The sequence below is a fragment of the Lissotriton vulgaris genome, chromosome 11 (assembly GCF_964263255.1).
Source record: "Lissotriton vulgaris chromosome 11, aLisVul1.2, whole genome shotgun sequence".
Taxonomy (NCBI): Eukaryota; Metazoa; Chordata; class Amphibia; order Caudata; family Salamandridae; genus Lissotriton; species Lissotriton vulgaris.
The window spans coordinates 869,708,147-869,731,555 of NC_141699.1; the positions used below are offsets into that span (position 1 = coordinate 869,708,147).

General features: G+C 46.1%; 1 protein-coding gene across 1 annotated transcript in view; it reads right to left on the reverse strand.

Moving 5' to 3' along the window:
• Positions 1 to 5,357: 5,357 nt before the first annotated feature.
• KIF1A (kinesin family member 1A) overlaps positions 5,358 to 23,409 on the reverse strand; it is a 2,508,766-nt gene continuing 2,490,714 nt past the window's right edge. The window contains exon 47 of the mRNA XM_086944020.1: positions 5,358 to 6,255. Coding sequence (XP_086800146.1) covers positions 6,213 to 6,255 — 43 coding nt within the window. The 3' untranslated portion in view covers positions 5,358 to 6,212. The remainder of the gene's footprint in view (positions 6,256 to 23,409) is intronic.

Genomic DNA, 23,409 nt, shown 5'->3' on the forward strand with positions numbered 1-23,409 from the left:
CGAGCATTTGGCACATTGATTTGGCTCGGTCTCAGGTTATAAGCTGAACACCGATGAAACCCAAATCCGCTGTACGAATCAAATCTTCTTTACTGATTCTAGAGTGTGTGTATTGCTTAGTGTTAGTTCGTGATGTGTGTACATTTGTGTGTCTGCTCGTGTGTGTCTTTGCATGTACTAATTATTACCTTCTCTATGTAAGCGCATGCCTTATTGCCTCCAGTCAATGTGTGTTTTTGGATTTTATAAGTGTACCCCTGCGCGTTTTTATATGCATTCATCTTTTCCCGACCTCGATTGCTTTTACGATGTAAGTGCAGACCTCTGTTTATGTTTCCTACCAGGTCCCTCTTTATTGACTATATAACAAGAGAAATTGTTAGGCACACATTTAATTTAAACTTTATTGATCATGTTTTGTCAACATCTAAATAAACCATAGCTTCAGCATTAATCAGACTTTGCACAGTACAACAGGAAGGGGTCTGATGTATGTGGGTTAATAGGGGAATAGGGTGGGAAGTTATTGAATTGCCTCAAATTGTAAAGCGCTCTGATATCCTTCGGGATCAAGTTTGCGCTATATAAAACTTTAGAAATAAATAAATAGAATGGTTAATGAGGTTACATATTTGGGTATCAAGAGCCGGGTGTGTCTAAAAGAGTTGGTTGAGGTTAATTGGGGGCTATTATCGGCAACGTTAAGCAATCACTGGAGAGATGGGAGTGTTTGTACCTCTCCTTGGTAGGTATATCTAATGTCCTTAAAATGAACGTACTGCCTAAAGCTCTGTATTATTTTAGATTGGTTCCATTGGAACTATCTTGTGGACAACTTCAACATTTACAATCACTTTGTGCCAGATTCTTGTGGGCCCCGGGGGAAACCACGTAGAGCCACACGTTTCATGACTCTTCCTAGGGAAAGAGGTGGGTGGGCGGTCCCCGACTTTGCATTTTATTATGTGTGTATTTTATCAAATATACATATTTTACAGACTGGAGAAGAGGTGAACAATTTGGCTAAGGCCCCTTCGATATATCAAATGGTCTTGGGGACCGAGGTTAAACATTGTTTGTTTAAAAGAATAGATGGCAGCTGTTATAAAAAAACACGCTTTAAAATTCTCCGTGCAGTTTTTAAGGTGTGAAAAATAGTGCGAAAAAACCTGCAGATTGGAGGGCTTTCTTTTTATACACCCACCTCCGTAGTTGGGATACTACCATCGATTTTCTGGGATCAGGTGGTTGGTAGTTGGAGACTCAAAGACAAAGCAAATTGGGGGCTTTTATGTTGCTGGGGGCTGTGCTCTACTTTTTCAGGTTTGATGGACAAATACCACCTACCTAAGAGCCAATTTTTTAAATTTTGGCAAATACGGGATTTCTTAGGTAAACAGTCAACATTGATGATACCGCACAAGTTAGTAGAAGCTATCAGATGTCAGGAAAAAATAGGGGCTCTTTATAAAATATTGCTAGGTTCTAGGTCGGATGATCTAGAAAAGCATAATCTTAAGTAGTCTAAATGTCTGGGAGAACAGTTTGTGTCTAAAGAAGGCGATTGAAATCTCGGGTAATTTTTTATTTGCGTCGAATCTAAAAGCCCAGCATTATAAAACATTGTTTAATTTGTACCACACCCCTGCAAAGATGAAGAAATGAGAGAGAAGGAACGATGGTAAATGTTTTCGGTGTGGTGCAGACAATACCAACATTACCCATATATTCTATTCATGTGCAAAATTGGCTCTTCACATAGGATGTATCAAAAGGTTTTATCAGAGGTAACTGAAGTTGCTATAAACATCTTGGCTTCCATGGTGGTGCTAGGGATTGGGGAAGATCTAAGTGCAAAGGAGGACATTGCACAAGGTTCGGCATTGAATTTTCATGGCCATGGCAGTAGCACGGCTGTGTGCAGCGTCCACTTGGCTACAGCCGGAGGCACCATCTTTCGAAATGTGGCGTGCCAGGTTTTATAATACCTTTAATCTGGAGGTTAGTCTGTATTATGTTAAAGGCCCAAGAAAGCGAAACCTTGCTTTGTACTTATGGGGGCGATGATTGGCAATTGACTGGTTGGAATTAATTTTTGTACAGAGGAATGAATTGAATTGCTACTGTGCTCTGATTTAAGATATGTTTGTATTTATTTATGTTTTTTTGATACTGTGGATTTAATTCATTTTTTTTTATTTAAGTAGTAATTTATTTTTTAATGTAAACTTCAGAAAAATAATTTAAGTTTAATACATGTCCCTTATTTAAGGCATAAATCAAAATTTTTGTAATAGTACCATAGCTTTTTATATCTTGTTCTACTTTTTAAAGTAAATATATAAAAATTAATTAACATTAAAACTGAACATAACATATTTTTTAATATTTATTTTCCAGTAAAGAAGCTTTTTTTAAAAAAATTCCTCGTCCTTTGCCATGCGGAGATCACCCTCACTGCAGAGTATGTAAAGTATAGGAAACATTTAAAAAGTACTTAATTGAAAATAAATTTGGCAACTATTTTAATGTAATTATTAATGTAGATTAATTGTATGTATTTACTTTATTTGTGAAAAAAAATACAACACTATTAAATTATATTTTAATTAAAACTTTATTTACAAGATATAAATTATTTTCTGAAGTTTAAATTAAAAAATGAATTCCCACCTACAGAAAAAGAAATCATTATTAATGTATTAATAATGATTAAAGGTGATGCACAGAATTAATTCAAATTACAGTAATTATTTTTAATAAAATGTATTTCTGCAATACATTTCATATAAACATATATAAAAACTACTGCTGTGAAGAAATACAGCTCCTGGCTAGTGAGCCCAGACGTTAATTCTCCTGAAGCGCTGTCTGTAAAAGCTATGTTTCTCAGCCAGAAGATTTAGTAAAATGCTGTAAAATGCAATTGTCAGTCTCAATTTGCTTTGAGAAATGTTCTTGGGGGTCAAGTCCCACTCCCAATACAACTTAGTGTGGGTCCAGTTGCCAATGGCTCTGTGAACATGGAGCTGACATGAAGACATGTCCAGTTCTGGTGATGGTATGTTATGTAGATAGTATAGCAGACGACTCACCCGGGGCAGTATCTTTGGTATTTTGATGAACAGTCCAGAGCTAGTCTTAAGGGACTGACAAGAACTATAAAAAGAATGTAAAATGAACAGAAGAGTGCAGCATGCTGATGCAAAGAAGGGAAAGGAGCGACAATGATGACATCATGATTTCAGCAAAGTTTAGCAGAAAGCCCAGTGTTTCTTCATCATCATATGCCCTAATTGCCCTTTAAAATTTATCTTGAAATCAAATTTGAATCTTCAAACAAATACATTAAAAAGAAACAGTAACTGTGGGTCCACGCTTCACAAAATGAAAGGGAGGGCTAGCAAGCGCTATATAAATACAAACCTTTTCCCCCTCTTCTATTCCTGATTATCCTTCTCAATCCAAATAACTCCACTCAAATTACTTTCATATTTCACTATACTAATTCACCACTAATCCTTTATGGGTCCTGGAGTAGTGTGCTACTCGCCGAAAAAGAGCTTTGACGCCTTATCAGGGGTAGTAAGAGCTATATAAATGCAATTACAATACAATATGTTTACATTCAAAACAGATTACATATTTCATAATTACATTATAAATATATACTATTCTTGTTTCATTATTTTTAACATTAATTTATATTTTTAACAAATAACTGAATTTAACATTATTCCCTAACTCCATTATTTTCTGTGGGAGAGTGTTGTAGTACCAGTGGTTGGTCTTGTGTAGTGTTGGACTTACTTAAAAGTGTAAGTAATCACAGAAGTACACTTTGTGAATACCGAAAAGTAGTCAACTTACCAAATGTGCAAATTTACTCATAAATGATGTTTGTGATACAGGCTCTGAACATCTGCTTCACATGGTCTAATAACCGGATCACACCGGACATTTGAATCAAACAAGTTGACCACATCAAAGTCTACAAATTGGATTAATGAGAATGACTGACAACTTAATAGCGATAAAAGGCCATAAATACCTGATAATTGTGAGACTTCAAACAAAGAATAGAGCATACTGCTGCGTGTGGTCCTTCTGCCATGTACGGGTCGTAAATGCTAGTGAGTGGTCTCTGGCATTGCTTCAGAGAACGTGAGAGATTGTATCTGCATTGTCTGCTCTCTCATCTTAATGATTGTGTATTCCTGGATATCACCTATGCTTTTAGAATTGTGCTGCTGTGCAATGAGTTACTGACTGTTTGCAACTAAATGCCATTATGACTGCATTTGATGTGGGTGTTTCTGATGGTAATTCCCACTTGCCTGCATTCAAAAGAACATTTTGTGTTAGGCGTTGATACCTGAGCACAACTGTCCAAACCGCGTCATCTGCATAGGAGTAATATTTTAGTCTTCCTGGCTGGATGAGCACTGACCATGGTTGGATAGTAATATTAAATATGATGTGTGAAGGGAGCAAACTCTTAAAGCAGCTATCAGTCAAGCATGGAGGGGGGGGGGGGGGGAGGAGGGCCTGATCATCCAAATAGGAAGCAAAAGCCAAGAAATTCCGAGGCAGAAAGACCAGACACTTCTCAGAACCTGCATAGCAGCAAAATCATGATCTATGGTGTCAAAGGTTACAGAGAAGTCTGCTAGGCTTCCTGTGTCTGCAAGCCTTTCGGATGTTATCTACTAGGGCTACGCCTCCATACCAAATTAGAGGCAGAAACCTCAATCCTGCTTATCTAGTCCTTTGGTAGTTATTTAGATGTCCAGCCATTAAACAATAGATGTTCGGATCATCTGGTTCAATATTAGGGGGCATATTTACAAGCCCCTACCGCCACAGAAACGATGTTCCTGCGGAGATAGGGACTTTGCCTTATTTACAAGGCAGCGTTAAGCCACTAATGTGGCTTAACGCTGCCTTGTTATAAGGCCACTTTTCACGCTATCCTGAGCGTGAAAGGGGAGGGCAATGGGTGTTGCTGTGGGCGTTCCACCGCCCACAGCCTCTCTGCAATATTCTGTATAATAGCAGACCTGCATGTGCATCTTAAAATTAGTATCAGAATTCTAGTGTTAGTAATCTGTGCTCTACTCTGAGGGTAGCCCAGCTAGCGCTGAGCGATCACAACTGTATCATAATTACAATTTTCTTTTGGGGTAGAAAGGTTATTGCCCACCCAAGTACCATAAATATTATTGCCCCCATAAGACCTAACGGGGTTCGTACTAAATGTGATGTAGTGGACTCCACTAAAATTTTACATGAAATCGTCATAAAATGTTGTGGAGAGATCTCTTATTGTCTTAATGATGTTGCTTGTCAGTCCCATCCACCTATCAAAGTGTCTTTTCCCACTCAATTCTAAATCTGGACTGTATCTAAAAACAGCTAGAAATAGCACTTTCTAAAATCACACTATGCTAGAGAAATATGGAGTTGGATGACAGTCATGAAACACTCTACTGGATGTATTTGGATGTGCTAAGGTGAGTGTGAGGTCCGATAGAATAAAGTCTTATTTATGAGAGCCTTGCGTCACTTTTGCTCCATGTAATCTGTTATATGAAACCACGCAAAGCCACCTTGCTGTGCTGTCCTATGCCAAAATCTCATAAATGAGGGCATGCTGTTTCTTAGGGGCTATGCAACAAATATACCTCCCCTACAGTTAGTAAGGACTCGGCATGCTTGCTGACTACATGTTTGAAGGCAACATTTAAAGAATAACATAGTGGAAAATATAATACAAGCAACTCCCTTTCTCTAAGTGCACTGGAAGAGGAGTACTGACAAGGGTGAGGCAGGAACTGTCTGGTCTGCATCAACCTTTGTGACTTGTAAACTTTCTTTACAGAGTGAGCCATGTTAACGCCTTAACCGCAGCGGTTTTTCCACCGCGGTGCGGGTGTTCTAAAGCGTGGGCGGGGCTCCGTCGACCGTTGGCCAATGGCAGCACTAGTGAGGTAGTGCTCCCGTCGGCCATTGGCCATTGGCAGCACGCAAGGGGTTAAAACGCAGATGACAAGTCACAGGGCAAGCAGCCTTGCCTGCAAAGACAACACACACTACAAGCTATATCACACTGCTGTTTTGGTGGAAAACAATAAAGACAAGCACTGCTTCCTCCGTGTGACGCTCAATATTTGTGCCTCACTGACAGGTTGAGGGGGAATGTATGTAGCATGTCAGATTCTCATCTGGGCTGTTCTCCTCCTGGACAATTTGGATCTGTTAAAAACAGAGAAGGCAAAGGAGAAAGAGAAAAACATATCATAAGTTAAACATCAATAAGCAAAAAAACCCCAATAAGCTTTCTGCAGTTTTATACATCTGATATCAGACACTCATTTAGTGTCGCAATGATGTGATGGCTGAATAAAAGTATGACAACATGAATAGATACTGAAGGGTGGAGTTGGGAAGGTCAAATTAGAGTAAGTACGATACCAGTGTGGAAGGAAGGAACACAATGTGTGCAATTTACTCTTAAGCCTTTGTGTTTTCAGGGGAGGGTGGGCCAACAAGTAGTGGCAAACACACATTCTAAGCTTGTGAATAATAGGGCTGAAAAAGTTTAAGAATTTACAATTTGACAACGAAATACCTTTTCCACTACAAAAAAGCATGAGTGGTCCATGTTCCAGGAGGGTGTAAATGCAGGCATATTTCCAAGTCCCTTTGCGCAGCCCTTGCACCATGCAACATGGTGCAAGAGAGATGCAAATATAGAAAAGAGATTTCTTAAGCTATGCAAGGCCAACTTGTGTGGCCCTAAGTGGCTTCATAAATCTCATGTAATTAAATGCAGTGCAAATCGCTGCGTTGTGTTACTCTGCGACGGGGAGGTGTTTCCATAAATGCGCATAGGTGTTCCCACACAACATCCAAGGATTTTGAGGTGTGAGAAAGTGGCTCTATATATACTGGGCTAGAATGAAGTGCAGTGTGTATAGAGTCCACCAACCCCAGAGGTATACCAGAGGTAAAAGTCAGAACTGACCTTACTCTCCAAAGTGGTAGCTTGGTCGAGCAGTAAGGCAGTACCAGAGGACAGTGTAAAGCATTTGTTGTACACACTCAGTCAGCAAAAGGTTTCACACACTCAAGGACTGAACTCCAGGTCTATTGTTTTTATATCCACAGATATAATTGTTTTATTTTTAGAACCAACAGTTATAAAAATATACTTTTCTCGTTATGAGTACTCTCATGTAATTACTTTGCAAAGGAACAATAAAGTTTGTGCACACAATTAATACAGTATTGACAGTAAGCAACACAATCCTAAAACACACTATAGCATTGAGCTCAATGAGTTTTCCACATGTAAGTACAGTTTATTACTATACAGATTACTTTGGTAGCCCCTGGACCAGATCCTAGATTCAGTCCTGGGTTCTAAGCTGAAACAAGATTAGCAAAAACGTTTTAGTTACTGTAGTGAATTTTCATGAATATAAAGCTGTTTTAAAAGTTCACACTTCAAAACTTTTCAATGTAAATCTGACAATGTTATTCAATGGGAGAAAATTCAGGTTGCAGGTAAAGTATGATTGCGTTACTTTTGTAATCCAGCACTGGTCTCCTGGGGCCAGCACTGGGGTCTTAACTTAAAACAGGTAGGTAATTGCGTTTCAGTATTTCGTTTGATTTTTAAAGAACATTTCAAGTTTTCAAAAGTAGACAGAGGAAATTTCATAGAAAAGCAGACAATGGGTTCCTATGGAGAAAATACAGATTACTAGTAAACCCGGTACGGATTGCTTTTACGGTTCAGTATTGGGCTGAAAGGTACAGTACTGACTTTTCCCCTGATCACAGGTGAGTATTTTGGAATTTGGAATTCGGAATTCGGCTGATTTTATATGAATATTTTCAGTTTTCAAAACGTCACACTTAAAAGAAATTTCATAGAAAAGCAGTCAATGGTTTCTTATGGCAGAAATTTAGATTACTAGCAGACACAGTTGTGATTACTTTTGTGGTTCAGTACTGGGCTACAAGGTACAGTACTGGCTTCTCTCCTGATCACAGGTGAGTAATTCGAAATTCGTTATTCAGCTGATTTTAGATGAGTATTTTAAAGTTTCAAAACTTCACACTTCGAAGATTTTTCGAGTCAAACCAGTCAATGTTATCCTATGGCAGGAAAGTGAGTCTTCGGTTTTCAGGTGAGTACTCGACTGGTGAAGTTAAGGTTCTGGGCACGGACTCAGGGGTCCCCCAGGGTCAGGTAGGTACAGTTAGTACACCCTCAGCTGCACAGGGGCGGCCGGGTGCAGAGGTAGTTAGGCCCAATGTTATCTAATGAGAGGCAGGGGGCCTTCGGTTGGTGGCTGCTGGCTAGCAGGCCACGCGGCCCTGGGAGCTGGGCTCCTGGTCACTTGCTCAGGGCAAAAGGGGAAGTAGAATAGGGTACAGGTTGCACTGCCAGGGGCACTCGGGCGGCTGGGTGCAGGGTGCTTTTGAGCCGTCGGGTGCTCAATGTTATCCAATGAGGATCTTGAAAAGAGAACAAAGGCTGCAGGCTCGGGACGGTGGATCTTCAGGAGCGACCAACACTTCGAGGAGTAAGTTGGGATCTTGGAGGATAGGTAGGCACCCAGGAGTTGGGCACAGGGGGCCGGGGGGCGCCGGGTGCAGGGTTGTCTTTTGAGGTCGGGAAATCTTACCCCCTGCTGGTCGCGGTCGGAGGGGTCCTTTGTCCTGAGGCTGCAGGCGTCGTCTGGGTCAGTCGAGGAGGGTCCTTGGGAACTGGATTCGGAGTCAGAATCGGCGGGGGGATGTTCTCAGGGTCTTGGTTCACTCCAGCACAGTCCAGGCTTGGCGGGTGCAGAGTGTACAGGGTTTGCGGTTCCGAGCTGATGCCAGGGCTTGTTACTTGCTTTGAGCAGTACCACTGCTCGTGGGAGACCCAGGTAGTCAGAGTCACAAGGCAGTCTGGTCTTCCGGGGTTTTTGAGGCTGATGACCACTGGAGACGCCGGGGTTTAGCAGGAGCAGGTTCGAGGGTCGACAGGCCGGTAGGGCTGGGGCCAAATCAGTTGGTGTCTTCCTCTTCTTAGCAGCTGCACGGCAAGTCTTCTTGTTTCTTGTTCTTCTTTCTTGTTTTTGTATCTGGATCTGAGGAAGGAAGGTTCAGGGAGCCCCTAAATACCAAATTTAGGGGCGTTACAGGTAGGGCAAGGGCAGGGACCAATAGCAACTTGCCCAGGATGTGCATTGCTGCAGGCCCAGGAGAGCGGAGGCACTCCACCCAGGGGTCCAGCAACATGTCTGCTGTGTGGCAGCCTCTGCAGGCACTCAGCCCAGACGTGGATTGTAGGTTAGGTTTCAGGGGGCATCTCTAAGATGCCCTCTGTAGTGGATTTTACATTAAATCCCACACCGGCATCAGTGTGGGTTTAATGTGCTGAGAAGTTTGATATCAAACTTGTCAGTGTTTAGTGTAGCCAATATGGTGCTATGGAGTTCGATAATGACAACCTCCCAGCACCATATACTCTTAATGGCATCACTGTACTTACAGTGCCCAGGAATGGCCCTGGGTACTGTAGAGGCACAGGGCTCATGCACCCATGCCCACACCACAGGTATGGGGCACCCAGCTAGAGGGGTGGCTGATGTATGCCAGGGCAGTGGGGCCTCTTTGGGCGGACTAGGAAGGTTTGGAGGTGCGGCTTCTGCGGAGTAGTGGACTGACCCGACCACTGGCCACAGGACCCACAGGGTTGGCAGGAGCCATATTCACAGTCACACAGAGGTTGGTAAGCTTGCATGCTGTTGTATCTGGATGAGAAAGGATTGGACTGCACATCCCTTCCGTAGCCATGAATGGAGCGAATGGTGGATTGAGAGTGCATGGGGTGCATGGAAAGGCCCAAGGACTTGACTGTTCTCTACTGTCCTTAAAGCAGTCTAATACAGAATACGCCTTGTCTCCGAAGAGATGGGAGCCATCAAAAGGTATGTCCATGAATGATGTCTGAACATTCCCATAAAAGCCATTAGTCCTAAACCAGGCATGGCGTCGTAGGGCCACTGTGGACGAAACCGTTCTGCCTATTGGGTCAGTGCTGTCTAGTCCACATCAAATGGTCAACTTTGCTGCATCCCTCTCATTGGCAACAGCCTTGGAATGCATTGCCTGGGCCTTCTCTGCGACCATTGGCAGCAACATGTGCAATTGTATCCCAAAGAGCATGGGAATAGCAACCCAAAAGGTCATGCAGTGTACACCGACCGCAATGCTAGACTGGCAGAAGAAAACATTTTCTTGCTTAAAGTGCCCAGCCTCTTAGAATCCTGATCCAGCAGGTGGTTGGGAATTTGAAAGCATTTATGTAGGATGTGGTGGCTTGCGCCACCAACCTCTCCGGAGTGGGGTGTTAGGTGAGGAGGCTTGGGTCCCCTAAAGCAGCACGGTTGTGGTGAGCAATCACCCTGTTCATAGGACCAAGTTCCAAGCAGGATGTTGTAGGAAGGTGGATATCTGACTATGGTTACCCCCAACTTTTTGCCTGGTGTTTTGCTGGTTTTCGACTTAGTTGACCTGGGACCCTGCTATTCAGGGCCCCAGGCCTACTGCTCTCTCTGTAAAATGGATTCCATGTACCTTAGGTACATATCTAGTTGGATACTGAGTCACCTTATCAGTCCCTGTACAGTGTACCTTAGGTACCCAGGGCATAGGTGTACCCAGGGCCTACCAGGGGCTGCAGCATGTATTATGCCACCCCTGGCTGGCCATCCAAATCTGACACAACTGGCTGCACGACAGCTGGGGCAAGGGGGTGTAATCACCCTTTGCTTTAGATATAGTAATCCTATATCTAACCCGAAAATGGACACATGTATTCCTATCAGTCACTCCTATGGCAGGCCTTATCAATCCTGAAGGCAGAGTGCTTGGAATTATGTGAGATGGTGCTCTGGCATGAGCTGAGCCCATTTGCAGCTTGCGGAACCAAGTCCTAATAGCTGTTCCATGATAACGCGTACCATATACTCTTAAGTGCCTTATAATCCTCGCGGTTATTTGCCAACTTTGGTATCGCTTTATCAAAACATGTCGAGTAAGGTGTCATACGAATTGGAATACTAACCCCTCGCCAATTCTGGCGACGGGGTTAGCATTCCACCCTTCTAGAGGGACACGACATGTATGTAACTGTGAACCCCGGTTAAAGTTAGCTCGAGCCTCAGCATCACAAAATGGATGCTGCCACCACAGACACAAGTCTGACCTCCTGCTGCTGGGAGTCCTTCCAGCGAGGAGAGCTTGGACAAAGGGTTTCCTGTCAGGGGCGGTGCTAGCACCATCCCAGACATGGTTTTGTTTATCCCAGGTAGGCAGGGCTGAGAGGAAGGTGACTGCAAGTGGCACCCCGGTGCTCACTGTGCATATGCCGGCTTAAACCAGTTCCAGGGGCACACCAGCCCCTGAGCTGGGGAAAGTCCGGACAAGGGAGAGAGGTGTAACCACCCCCCTCCTGGTCCCACCCATGGGCAGGACCTAGTCGCGTGCCAGCTCCTTTTCTTGGAATAAAGGTAGGAGCAGGCCCCCTTCCCAAATTGGATAATTCTGAATCTTGACTACTTTCCACGAAAGGAACTCTTGACTTTTTCTGAAGACTCTCCCTAGTGGCTAAGGAGTAGCCACCCTGCACCCGCAGGCACCATCTAAGCATCGCGGTTTGCTGTAAGTCCATCCTCCGGATCAAGACTGCCCAGCTCGACGAGACCCGGATTCCCTGGCATCTCTGATCTCTACCTGCATCATCAGCCCAGTTGAGATTCGTGGGTGTGACGAGACCTGAGGGCCCGGCCATCTTCCAAAACTGCACGACGCTTAACAAGCACGACCGCCGAGGGATCCTCGAGTGAGTGCTTTGGGGTTTGAGAAGCCCTAACCCTGAGCAGCTCCAGCACCGAAGTCCAGCCCCCCAGCATCCACGAGAACTGCGTGGGGCCCTTCTGCTCTTTGCTGCTCACCGCGTTGTCTGGTCACTTGCCTGCTGGCTAGTGGCCCTCCAGACTGGCCCTTGCTCCCTTCCAAAAGAGGAGCACCCCGGACCCTCCTGGTCCACTCCGGACGCCATCTAGACTCCACCGCGTGGGCTTGCCTTTGCCAAGGCTTGTTGCTCCAATCCTGGTTTCAGCATCGCCGACAGCAGACACCTTTGTGGGACAGCTCGCACCTCCAGCCTGGTCGCCGACAACGCCTCATGGTCCGAGGGACAGCAGAGTCCAGCGTCTCCCACTCACCTGGTCGAGGTGACTTCATCCGGTGGCATCCTGGTGCCCACACAATCACTGGCTAGTGATTAAGAACTGAGTCCCCTCTGCTTTCAGGTCATCTCCATCATCGATCCAGGCTTGGATCACTCCGAACATCATCACTGGTCGCCTGCCAGCAACTTCTTCTTTCAGGCTCCATAGACTACAACAAGGATTCCCGACGTCTTTTGAACCCTATGCAGCCGCAGCCCCTGGGCTAGGTAACCTGAGCATTTCGGTGCTCCAACGTAGGTTCACTATCTAAGTGTCCAGATCCTTTTTCGTTTTCAGTCTACCTAGTCGGATTCGTCCGGAAACAGTAACTTTACAAATACTAGCCTCCATAGACTTTGTCCCGCATCCCGCGTGAGAGTGCACACTCTGCACCCGATCTCCCTAGGCCTCCTGCTCCTAACCTTAGGGTTCAGTAGTGTAGACCTAGCGATCCTGAGACCTCTGGATCTTGTTTCTTACCTGCTAGTATTTCGCATTCCACTTTTAGTGTATATGGTTTTTCGTGCCCCTCGGGCATTTGTGTAAATTGTGCAACTTGAAGTATTTTCTTAAGAGTTTTGTATTGTGCTTAGCTCCCTGACTCATAAAGAGTTCAGGGTAGACTTGTTATAAATAAATATCCTTTTATTTTCATAACAACTTGTGTGGTGTCCTTTCACTTGGTGTTCAAGGGGTATATGTGATGGTATAACAGCTGGCTTAACACGCCCTCTAGAGTTTAGCCTAAAGACTGCTCTTGTCCATGCTACTAGGATAGCTGGTCTATAAGGTTGACTTACAACCAATCATCAATAAGGGTCGTTTGGTAGGATACACAGTGATCACTAGAATAGTGAGCACTATATATCAGGCCAACTTCTCACATTGGTGAGCAGCGGTTGGCATTTGAGCTTGCTGTTGTTTTACCACACGTATCCTAAGAATATCATTTGAAAGATCACATAAGTACCAAGGTACGGATTGGTGTCAGTACAACGCAATGTATTACAACGCGTTCCGTTACAACGCGATTTTTACATCGCAAATACCATTACAATGCATGCCATTACAACGCATGGCATTACATAGCAGATACTTTTACAACGCATGGCATTACATCGTAAGTATAGGTAAGTATATCTTTTTTTAAAAAAATTTAATAAAGTTAATTAAATTAATTTAAAATAATAAAAATAATATAACATTTTTAAACAGTAATTAATTTAATTATAGTAATTTAATAAATATTAAAATTGATATTAATTTAATATATTTAAAATAATATAATTAATGAAATATAAAAAATTTAAAAATAGAAAATAATATAATGTAATTAATTACAATAAAGATAATTATAATTTAATTAAATTATAAATAATACATAATATAATTATATTTAATATAATTAAAAGAATTTAATTAATTAAACATTTTAAAATAATATAATTTAATTATAATCGTTTATTAATACAATTAAATTAATAATTGTAAATATAGTTATTAATGTAATTAAATTAAATAAAATTAATTTAATTAATTTAATTTATATAAAGTCGTAATACCCCTGTACCCCAAAACCCAAACCCTGCCCTAAAACCTAAAAACACCCCTGTACCCCAAAACCCAAACCCTGCCCTAAAACCTAAAAACACCCCTGTACCCCAAAACCCAAACCCTGCCCTAAAACCTAAAAACACCCCTGTACCCCAAAACCCAAACCCTGCCCTAAAACCTAAAAACACCCCTGTACCCCAAAACCCAAACCCTGCCCTAAAACCTAAAAACACCCCTGTACCCCAAAACCCAAACCCTGCCCTAAAACCTAAAAACACCCCTGTACCCCAAAACCCAAACCCTGCCCTAAAACCTAAAAACACCCCTGTACCCCAAAACCCAAACCCTGCCCTAAAACCTAAAAACACCCCTGTACCCCAAAACCCAAACCCTGCCCTAAAACCTAAAAACACCCCTGTACCCCAAAACCCAAACCCTGCCCTAAAACCTAAAAACACCCCTGTACCCCAAAACCCAAACCCTGCCCTAAAACCTAAAAACACCCCTGTACCCCAAAACCCAAACCCTACCCTAAAACCTAAAAACACCCCTGTACCCCAAAACCCAAACACTGCCCTAAAACCTAAAAACACCCCTGTACCCCAAAACCCAAACCCTGCCCTAAAACCTAAAAACACCCCTGTACCCCAAAACCCAAACACTGCCCTAAAACCTAAAAACACCCCTGTACCCCAAAACCCAAACACTGCCCTAAAACCTAAAAATACCCAAACACCCCAAAACATATACATCAGTACCCCAAAACATATACTCCTATACTCATACTTATTTTAAAAAATACTTAAATTAATATATTTAATTTATAATATTTAAAAACGAAATAAATATTTTTTAATAATTAATAATAATTAAATCAATTATAAAATATTAAATAAAATAAAATAAAAATTCAATACTTACCAATACTTACGATGTAATGGTATGCGTTGTAATAGCATCTGCTATGTAATGCCATGCGTTGTAATGGCATGCATTGTAGTGGTATTTGCGATGTAATAGCTGCGTTGTAACAGCATTACGTTGTAAAAGATGCGTTGTAGCGGTAACACACCCCAAGGTACATATAACTTAGCTTAGAATACTCTGAGTTCTACTCAACCAGCTGTTGTAGTGTAACAGGGCTTAGCACACCCTGACTACAACTCTTAGCAAGGGATCAGTAGGCAAACAAATAGTGTAGGTAAGTGCACCACTTACACCTCACTAGAAAGGCATGTCTGACAAAGGAGAGAACTCAGAAGCTCCCCTTGAGTCAGTTGACCCTCCACAGGTCATGTCAAGATATGCAGCTCTTAGCTTCCAGGAGATGAGACAAGTGTGTACCTCCAGGAAGCTAAAACAGGGTTCTAACCCTACCATCCCATTTCTGATAGGTCTCTTAGAGACTTATGATGCCAGGAGAGCTTCTAACACAGGCCCTTCTAATCCAGATGGGAACATGCCCTCCTTAGAGGGAACCCTTGGGGACCCTGACCTCAACCTCAATGGAACAGGAAGTGAAGGAGAGGAAGAGGACCAGGGGTTGTCAGGGGATGAGGCAGACAAAGGTCAGGTAGTAGTCAGAAGGCTCACCAGGACCAACTTAAGTATGCATGAAAATGGACTTGGGGGACCACCAGGCCCACTCTCAGGCAGGCTTAACATTGGGAGTAGACGAGTTAGGTCTCATTCCAGAGGCTCTAACAGATTTATTCATACCAATGGCTCTCAAGCATCTTCTCACAGAGGGATGACATCCCCTCAGAGAAGAGAGCATGAAGCTAAGATGAGGGAAGTCAATCTGAGGATTGAAAGGGAAGAACTTGCCCTTGCCAAAGAGAGACTTGCCTTTGATCGAGAGCAGAAATTGAGTGGGGCAGACCCCACTGGTGGCAGCATTATCCCTAGAGATAGGGACAGGAGTTTTGATACTAGACACCTGAGTAAAATAGTGCCCCCCTTTAAACAAGGGGATGACATCCACAAATGGATTACTGCTTTGGAGAGGGCCTGCACTGTCCAGTGCATCCCCCAGAGTCAGTGGGCAGCTATTCTGTGGCTCTCCTTTGAAGGCAAATGTAGAGATAAGCTACTCACTACTAGAGCTGAGGATGCTAACAATTACCAAGTCCTGAAGAATACACTGGTTGATGGGTTTGGCTTAACAACTGAGCAGTACAGGTTGCTGTTCAGAGACACCCAGAAAACTCAGTCTCAGGATTGGGCTGACTTTGTTGATTGTGCCACTAAGGCTCTACAAGGCTGGCTATTGGGTAGTAAAGTTTCTGACTTCACAGGATTGTATAATCTTATTATGAGAGAGCAAGTCTTAAATAATTGTCAGAACCAGTTATTACACCAGCACCTGGTAGACTCTGATCTGACCTCTCCACATGAATTGGGTAGGAGGGCAGACAAATGGGTCAGAACCAGGATTAGGCCTAAGAACCAGGGTGGTGACCAAAAGAAAGAATCAACCAAGCCTCAATAGAAGGGTGGGAATAAATCTTCTGATCAAACCCCAGGGCCCCAAAAATCCTCTGAAAAGGGTGGGTCCCAAAATCCTTCCAATACCAAAAAGAAACCTTATTGTCATACCTGCAAACAGGTAGGCCATTACAAAACTGACAGCAGTTGCCCAAGGGCCAACAACAATAAGGAGAACATACCCCCAAGTAAAACTTCCCAGCCTCCTGTTACTACTAGTAGCAATCCCCCAGGTGGTGGGAGTGCCCCCAAGAATCTGGGTGCATTTACTTTGGGAGTTCCTGGGGACTCTGGCCTAACCAGGTCCCCAGACTTAGATACTCTTGTCTGTGAGACTGGCATGGGGTTTGCCAACTTCACAGCTTGTCCCAACACTTTGGACAAGTACAGACAGGAGCCCCTCATCAATGGTTCAAAAGTTGAGGCCTACAGAGACACAGGGGCTAGCATCACCATGGCGACTGAGAGCCTAGTCCCCTCAAGACAACTTATACCTGGAGCCACATACCAGGTGACCAACATTGATGGAGTGCAGAGAGATCATCCCATAGCAGTGGCAAATCTCAGCTGGGTAGGTGTCACTGGCCACAAGAGAGTGGCAGTGTCACCAAACTTGCCTGTAGATTGCCTACTGGGGAATGATTTAGAGATCTCAGCCTGGGCTAGGTAGAGCAAGAAACCCATTTTAAAATGGTAAACCTCCATGGTAAGGTTAGTGGGGCAGTGATAGCCACAGCCCCAGTCCAAGATGTCCTCCCTGAACAGGTCAGGAGGGCTGTGCCAGTCACAGCCCTATCTCAGAAAGATTCCTTCCCTGAACAGGTTGGCAAGGCTGTGATGGTCACAGCCCATACCCAAACTGAGTCCCTTCCTGAAAAGGTTGGTGGAGTTGTGATGGCCACAGCTCAAACTCAGACATATAATAGTGTTGTGAAGCCTGAAACTATGGATCACTCCACTCAGACAGAGAGCATTGAGGAGGAAGAGAAATCTCCCCCCCACCAGACTTTAGGAAAGGATCAGCCTCCTCAGGGAACTGATCTGACCCCTTGTGAAGAAACTGTCCCAGAGGTAGTCAGGCAACTTCTCACAGACATCAGTAAATGCCTCACTGAAAGGGAGAGGTGGTTCTAATGGGGACAATCCCTGTTGCAGCACGTCGGCAAAATCGTTAGTCTTGACTGCCACCGAAGGCAAACTAAGGTCCAGGACCTCTGCCACCCTCCACACCACCATTGCTAATGAAGCTCCCTCCTCCACAGCCACAGTAGGGGGAGAAAGCAGCCAGTATCTAGAAAAGTGTCCCTTCCAATGGCTTCACATAGATCCTCACACCAGCCTAATTGTTCTTTATAAGGCTGGCATTCTTCAGGGTCCAGTGACCCCGCCCTTTCCTACCCAACATCTAGCCCATAAGAATAGGGCTCAGGCTTTGGCAAAGATGGCATGGCTACAGTTGGCACTGAAGCCGACATTGGACGATACCTCTTTAGCTCTGTGTAGGGGATGAGGATGGGAATGGCACTGCTGGCAGCGCCTGGTACATCGGCCTTGGTATCAGCATTGGGAAAGGTTGAGGTGGCATAACCGGCACCAATCTGGATCCTTCTGTGGATCCCCGGGGTCCCACTGGAGCCTCCAGCATGGATTCACTAGGAGTCCCTCCCGAACCCACGGGCCCTGAAGGTGCGCTGGTGGGAACAGGTTGCCTAAATATCAGGTGCATGGCCTCAAAATTCTTTCAATTGGGCGGGGGTCACTCCAGATTTCAGAAATTCAGGGAAGTGCAGAGTCGGCCTACTTGCTGGCTCAACCATGGGGCCGGGACTAGAGAGGGGACGCATTCTAATCTTGTCTGCCTATGGATGAGGTGAAGACGAAGCATGCTTCGATGACTTCTTGTGTGAGCAAAACTTATCTGAGTGGCTCAATTACTTGGAGTATGAAGATGAGCTCTGAGTCTCCGATTGCTCCCGGGACTTTCCTCTCAACTGGGACCTTGATCGTGTTAGCATTACGCGTTGAGCCGCTAGAAGTTTGAGGGAGCACTTTCTCAAGGCCTTTAGGTGAATGGGGCGTCAGTCGGAACAGGCCTTTAGGTTATGGTCCTGTTCGACATATGCAAAAGAAACAATTGATCGAAGGAATGCTGGAAAATGCAAACATTCATCCCCAGTCCCAAGGATCTGGGTTAAATCCATCATTCTTTTGCTCACCACACCACCCCAGTTTGGACCCAGCCATATGCAAATCAGTCTTGACCCAGTTCCTTGTGAGAACAGTCCAGCCCGAACCGCCAAGCCAGGTCCTCCCTGGACCAGAAACAAGCATCCTGGGACCGGTTTCAGGGCATCACCCTTCATCAGCAAGGCTAGCTTGAATCCAGTGGTGTGGTGAGCACGGGACCCATGGCTGAGCATAACCTTCCCACTTAGGGCGACATATGCAAAGGAAACAATTGATTGACAGAATGCTGGACAATGCAAACATTCACCCCCAGTCACAAGGATCTGGGTTAAATCCATCATTCCTTTGCTCACCACACCTCTCTAGTTAGGACCCAGCCATATGCAAATCAGTCTTGACCCTGTTCCTTGTGAGAACAGTCCAGCCCGAACTGCCAAGCCAGGTCCTCCCTGGACCGGAAACAAGCATCCTGGGACCAGTTTCAGGGCATCACCCTTCATCAGCCAGGCTTGCTTGAATCCAGTGGTGTGGTGAGCACGGGACCCACGTCTGGGCATACCCTTCCCACTTAGGGTGACATATACAAAAGAAAAAATTGATGGACGGAATGCTGAACAATGCAAACATTCGCCTAGACGTGGTTTCCGTGCTCTCCATGCCACTGAAATCTAGCTATCCTAGCTGAAGAGGGTTGAAACCCCAAAACCGGTCCTAGGATGCTTGTTTCCAGTCCAGGGAGGACCTGGCTTGGAAGTTCGGACTGGACTGTTCCCATGAGGCACAGGATCAAGACTTATTTGCATATGGCTGGCTTCAAACTGAAACGGCATGGTGAGCAAAAAAACGATGGATTTAGGCCCAGATCTCTGTACTGGGGTGAATGTATGACATTGTTCTGCATTCTGTCCATCAACTGCTGTTTTTGCATTTGTCACCCCGAGTGGGAAGGGTATGCCCAGACGTGGGTCCTGTGCTCTCCATGCCACTGGAATCAAGCTATCCTGGCTGAAGAGGGGTGAAACCATGAAACCGGTCCTAGGATGCTTGTTTCCAGTCCAGGGAGGACCTGGCTTGGTAGTTCGGGCTGGACTGTTCCCATGAGGCACAGGGTCAAGAATGATGTGCATATGGCTGGTAATATATTTAACATGGTCTTATGTTGCAATCTAGTGGTTCTGCTGACGTTTACAAACCACAAGGCTGATGTCACCAGAACATATAGTTGGCAATATTTATCACGTAGTTATTCATTATGTATCCTGTCTCTCTTTTTCGCTCTCTCATACATTTCCGCAATAGTGACACTATTATCCTATTTACGTCCTAGTTTCTTCTGAAATGTTTTTATTTTATTTTGCTACTAAATAATAATAAATGTGTTGCCAATTGATGAATCTGCACAAAACTTCCAAAAAGAAAGATCATCCGATTTGTGTCCAGCATGGCGAGTTGTATAGAAATTCCTCGGGAAAGGGTCGATTGAGGGGTAAAAAAAGTGATATTTCCTATTTTAACTTCCATAAGAATCTTTGTTCCCTACTACAGAACAAGCATTGGCCAATAGGTCTCGCCTTTGGGTGTTTAGTATTAAATCTTTTTATTGTGCAGCATTGAGAAAAGACACGCAGCATCTCACAACCTAAGTTCAATTATCGGAGTACGCGGAGGCCATGCACAGTGCAAGAGCGTGAGGACGGCCAATAGCCGTGTCTACCTAAAACAATTAACACAGCAAGCCGCCTACAACCCAGATGGGCTGGCCGCGTTAGAAGAGGTGAGATGCACATGTAAGCAATTCTGACATTCGAGGACAAGCCTACACAAATAACAGGGGAAAAGCGAAGGAAGAACAAACCCCAACCCCAACCTCCCCCCCCCGCCCACAACCACCCCACTCCTTGTCCGCTACGCAGAGACTGTTAAAATATGGGAACACCGCCTCATTGGATACCACTGTTTGTGCGGCTCTCCGGCGTCTTGCGCTTGCGCAGCCGCGTCTTGGGCTCAGGGAGCGGAGTGTCCGCCAGGCGCAACAGCCGCAAATAGCGGGGACAGCTCAGCTCCTGGAACTCCCCCGTGAGTAGGGACAGAAACGGCCGCCAAAGTGCTGCAAACTCCTCCGCCCTCCCCGCCCCCGCCAGTGACAGCTTCTCCATCCCCAGTATCGCCCACAGCCTATGTAGCCAACCCAACTGTAGTGGCGGCTGGACATCCCTCCAGTGCGCCACAACATTTTGCACAGCCGCCCCTAGCGCAATCGCAATGAGCCTCCCTCTTCAGGATTTAAGAGGGTACATCAGTGCGTTAGGGAGGCCCAATAGGACATATGCCGGAAGTCTGGGCAGCTGGGTGTCTAGATGGGAATCCACCAGGTCCAGTATCGAGGTCCAGTACCGCTGCAGGCGATCACAACTCCAGAGCAGGTGCTCCACCGTACCCATTTCCCCACACCCCCTCCAGCATCGGTCACTCACCCGGGGGTCCCACTGATGCAGCCGCTCAGGTGTGTGGTACCAGTAAGTGGCGACCTTGGTCAGGGTTTCAGTGAGACCCGTGTGGTGAGCGGGGTGGCGGGCCCTGTAGTAAACCCCCTCCCATTCCTTGCGTGTGAGCTGTCTCCCCAGATCTCTTTCCCACCTGGCCTGCCCTGCATAGTATGTGTAAATGTTGGTAAGGAGTAAGAGCTAATATAGGTCTGATATTAACTTTTTGTCGGATGTGCGAGTCAACAGCCACCGCTCGTAGGGGGTGAGGGGACGCTGCGCGCCGGGCCGCATGGACGGGTGGAGAACACAGTGGCGGACCTGCAGATAGGGCAAACGGTCCGTTTCGGGAATGCCATAAATCACCTTTCACGTTCTGGAAGGAGAGTATGCCCTTCAGGTCGAACATGTGGCCCACGTCCCTACATTGCGTCTTCCGCCACCTCACATAGGCCCGAGGGTCGAGACCCGGTGAGAAATCGGGGTTATCAAAAATTGGTGTCATGGGGGAGGGAAAGGAGGTATGGTCCCGCCGGACAGCCACCTTGTCCCACACATCTAGAACGGTACTGGTGATCTGGGAAGCGTAGAGATTGGGAGGCCTATGACTGCGTGGCTAGAACGGGATACCCTGAAGCGTACGACCAGCGACCGCTTGGTCCTGGAAGAGCCAGTGTTTGGCAGATTCTAGCTGATGCCATTCCACCAGAGTGCGCAGCTGCGTCGCCTGGAAATAAAGAGTAAGGTCAGGCACACCCACGCCACCATGATCGGGGGGTAGCGAGCTTTGTGTGCTTAAACCGTTGGGCGGCGGCAATTCCAGATAAAGCTAGTGAGATCTGCCTGGGTTTTTTGAAGCCATCCCGTCGGAGGTCGCAGGGGAAGGGTCTGAAATATATAAAGAATTTGGGGCAGCAGGGTCATCTTTACGGCCGCAATCCGGCCTAACCAGGACAAAGTCAAGTGCTTCCACCGTCTGAGGGTGTCTCGGAGTCGGGAGCTGAGCTTGGCGTAATTGGCATCTGCGGAGGCCTGCACCGTCGGGGCCAGCAAAACTCCCAGGTAGGGGACGGTGGATTCCGACCATTGCAGGTCAAATTCAGCCTTGGCCTCTTCCAACACCTCCGGTGTCAGGGACAGGATCAGGGCCTCGGACTTTGCCACATTGATTTTGAAACCCGAGGCCTGCGCGAAGGCGTGAAGCTCGATAAAAAGTGCGCGGAGGGATTGCATTGGATTCATCAGGGAGAGCAAGATGTCATCAGCATACAAACTAATTTTATGCGTGTCCCCACCGAACGGTATGCCAGTGATGAGGTTGTGGTTCTGCACCCTGCATGCCAACGGCTCCATATAGAGCGCGAACAGAAGGGGGGAGAGAGGGCACCCCTGCCTGGTCCCGCTGCCAATCGCAAATCTCGGTGACGTGTGACCATTCACCCGAACCGCAGCGTTTGGATGGCGATAGCAATTGAATATATGGTTCCGGAGCGTCTCCCCGAGTCCGAACCGCTGCAGAACCAGCTCGAGATAGGGCCAGTGCACCCTATCGAAGGCCTTCTCCGCATCAATCGTGAGGAGGAGGCAGTCCCGTCTCGTCCGAGAGCCAGCCTCTATGAGGTGGAGGATCCGCTTGGTGTTGTCGCTAGTCTGCCGCTGGGGGATAAAGCCCGCTTGATCCGGCTCCACCAGCTGTTGCATATAGGGCGCAAGGCGACTCGCCAGAATGCCCGTAAAGAGCTTCAGGTCGATATTCAGCAGGGAGATCGGCCGGTATGAGCCACGCCGCGTGGGGTCCTTCCCGTCTTTGGGAATTACCGAGATGGCTGCCTCCAGTAGGTCTGATGGAATGGCGCCAGGCGTGTCAAAGGTATTGAATAGCTCCTTCAGTAGCGGGGCCACCAGCGGGCAAAAAGTCTTATAGAAGGCCGCCGTATACCCGTCCGGGCCCGGTGACTTCCCAAGAGTCAAACGCGAGATTGCTGAGATGACCTCCTCCAGGCCTATGGGGCGGTCAAGGAAGGCCGCCTGTGCCTCGTTAAGCGACGGGAGGGTCGCACCCCGCAGATAGCTCTGACCGTCCCACAGTTCAAGATCGTCTGCTGCATATAAGGCAGCGTAAAAATCGCCAAAGGCTGCGGCGATGGCTGTGTCGTCAGTGATGGCGTCACCAGTGCTAAGCTGGAGCGTCTGTACCTGCTGCCTCTGCCGTTGCATCCGCAGCCTGCTCGCCAGCAATCTCCCGCAGCGGTCTCCCCCGGTATAATACGCATGCCGGAGGCCAATGGCGGCGTATTCCGCCACGTCCTGGTCCAGGGCTGCCAGCATCTTTCGTTCCGTGCAGAGTTGCCGCCACGCCCTCGCCGCCCCGGTGCGTTGGTGCATCTGCTCCAACTCCG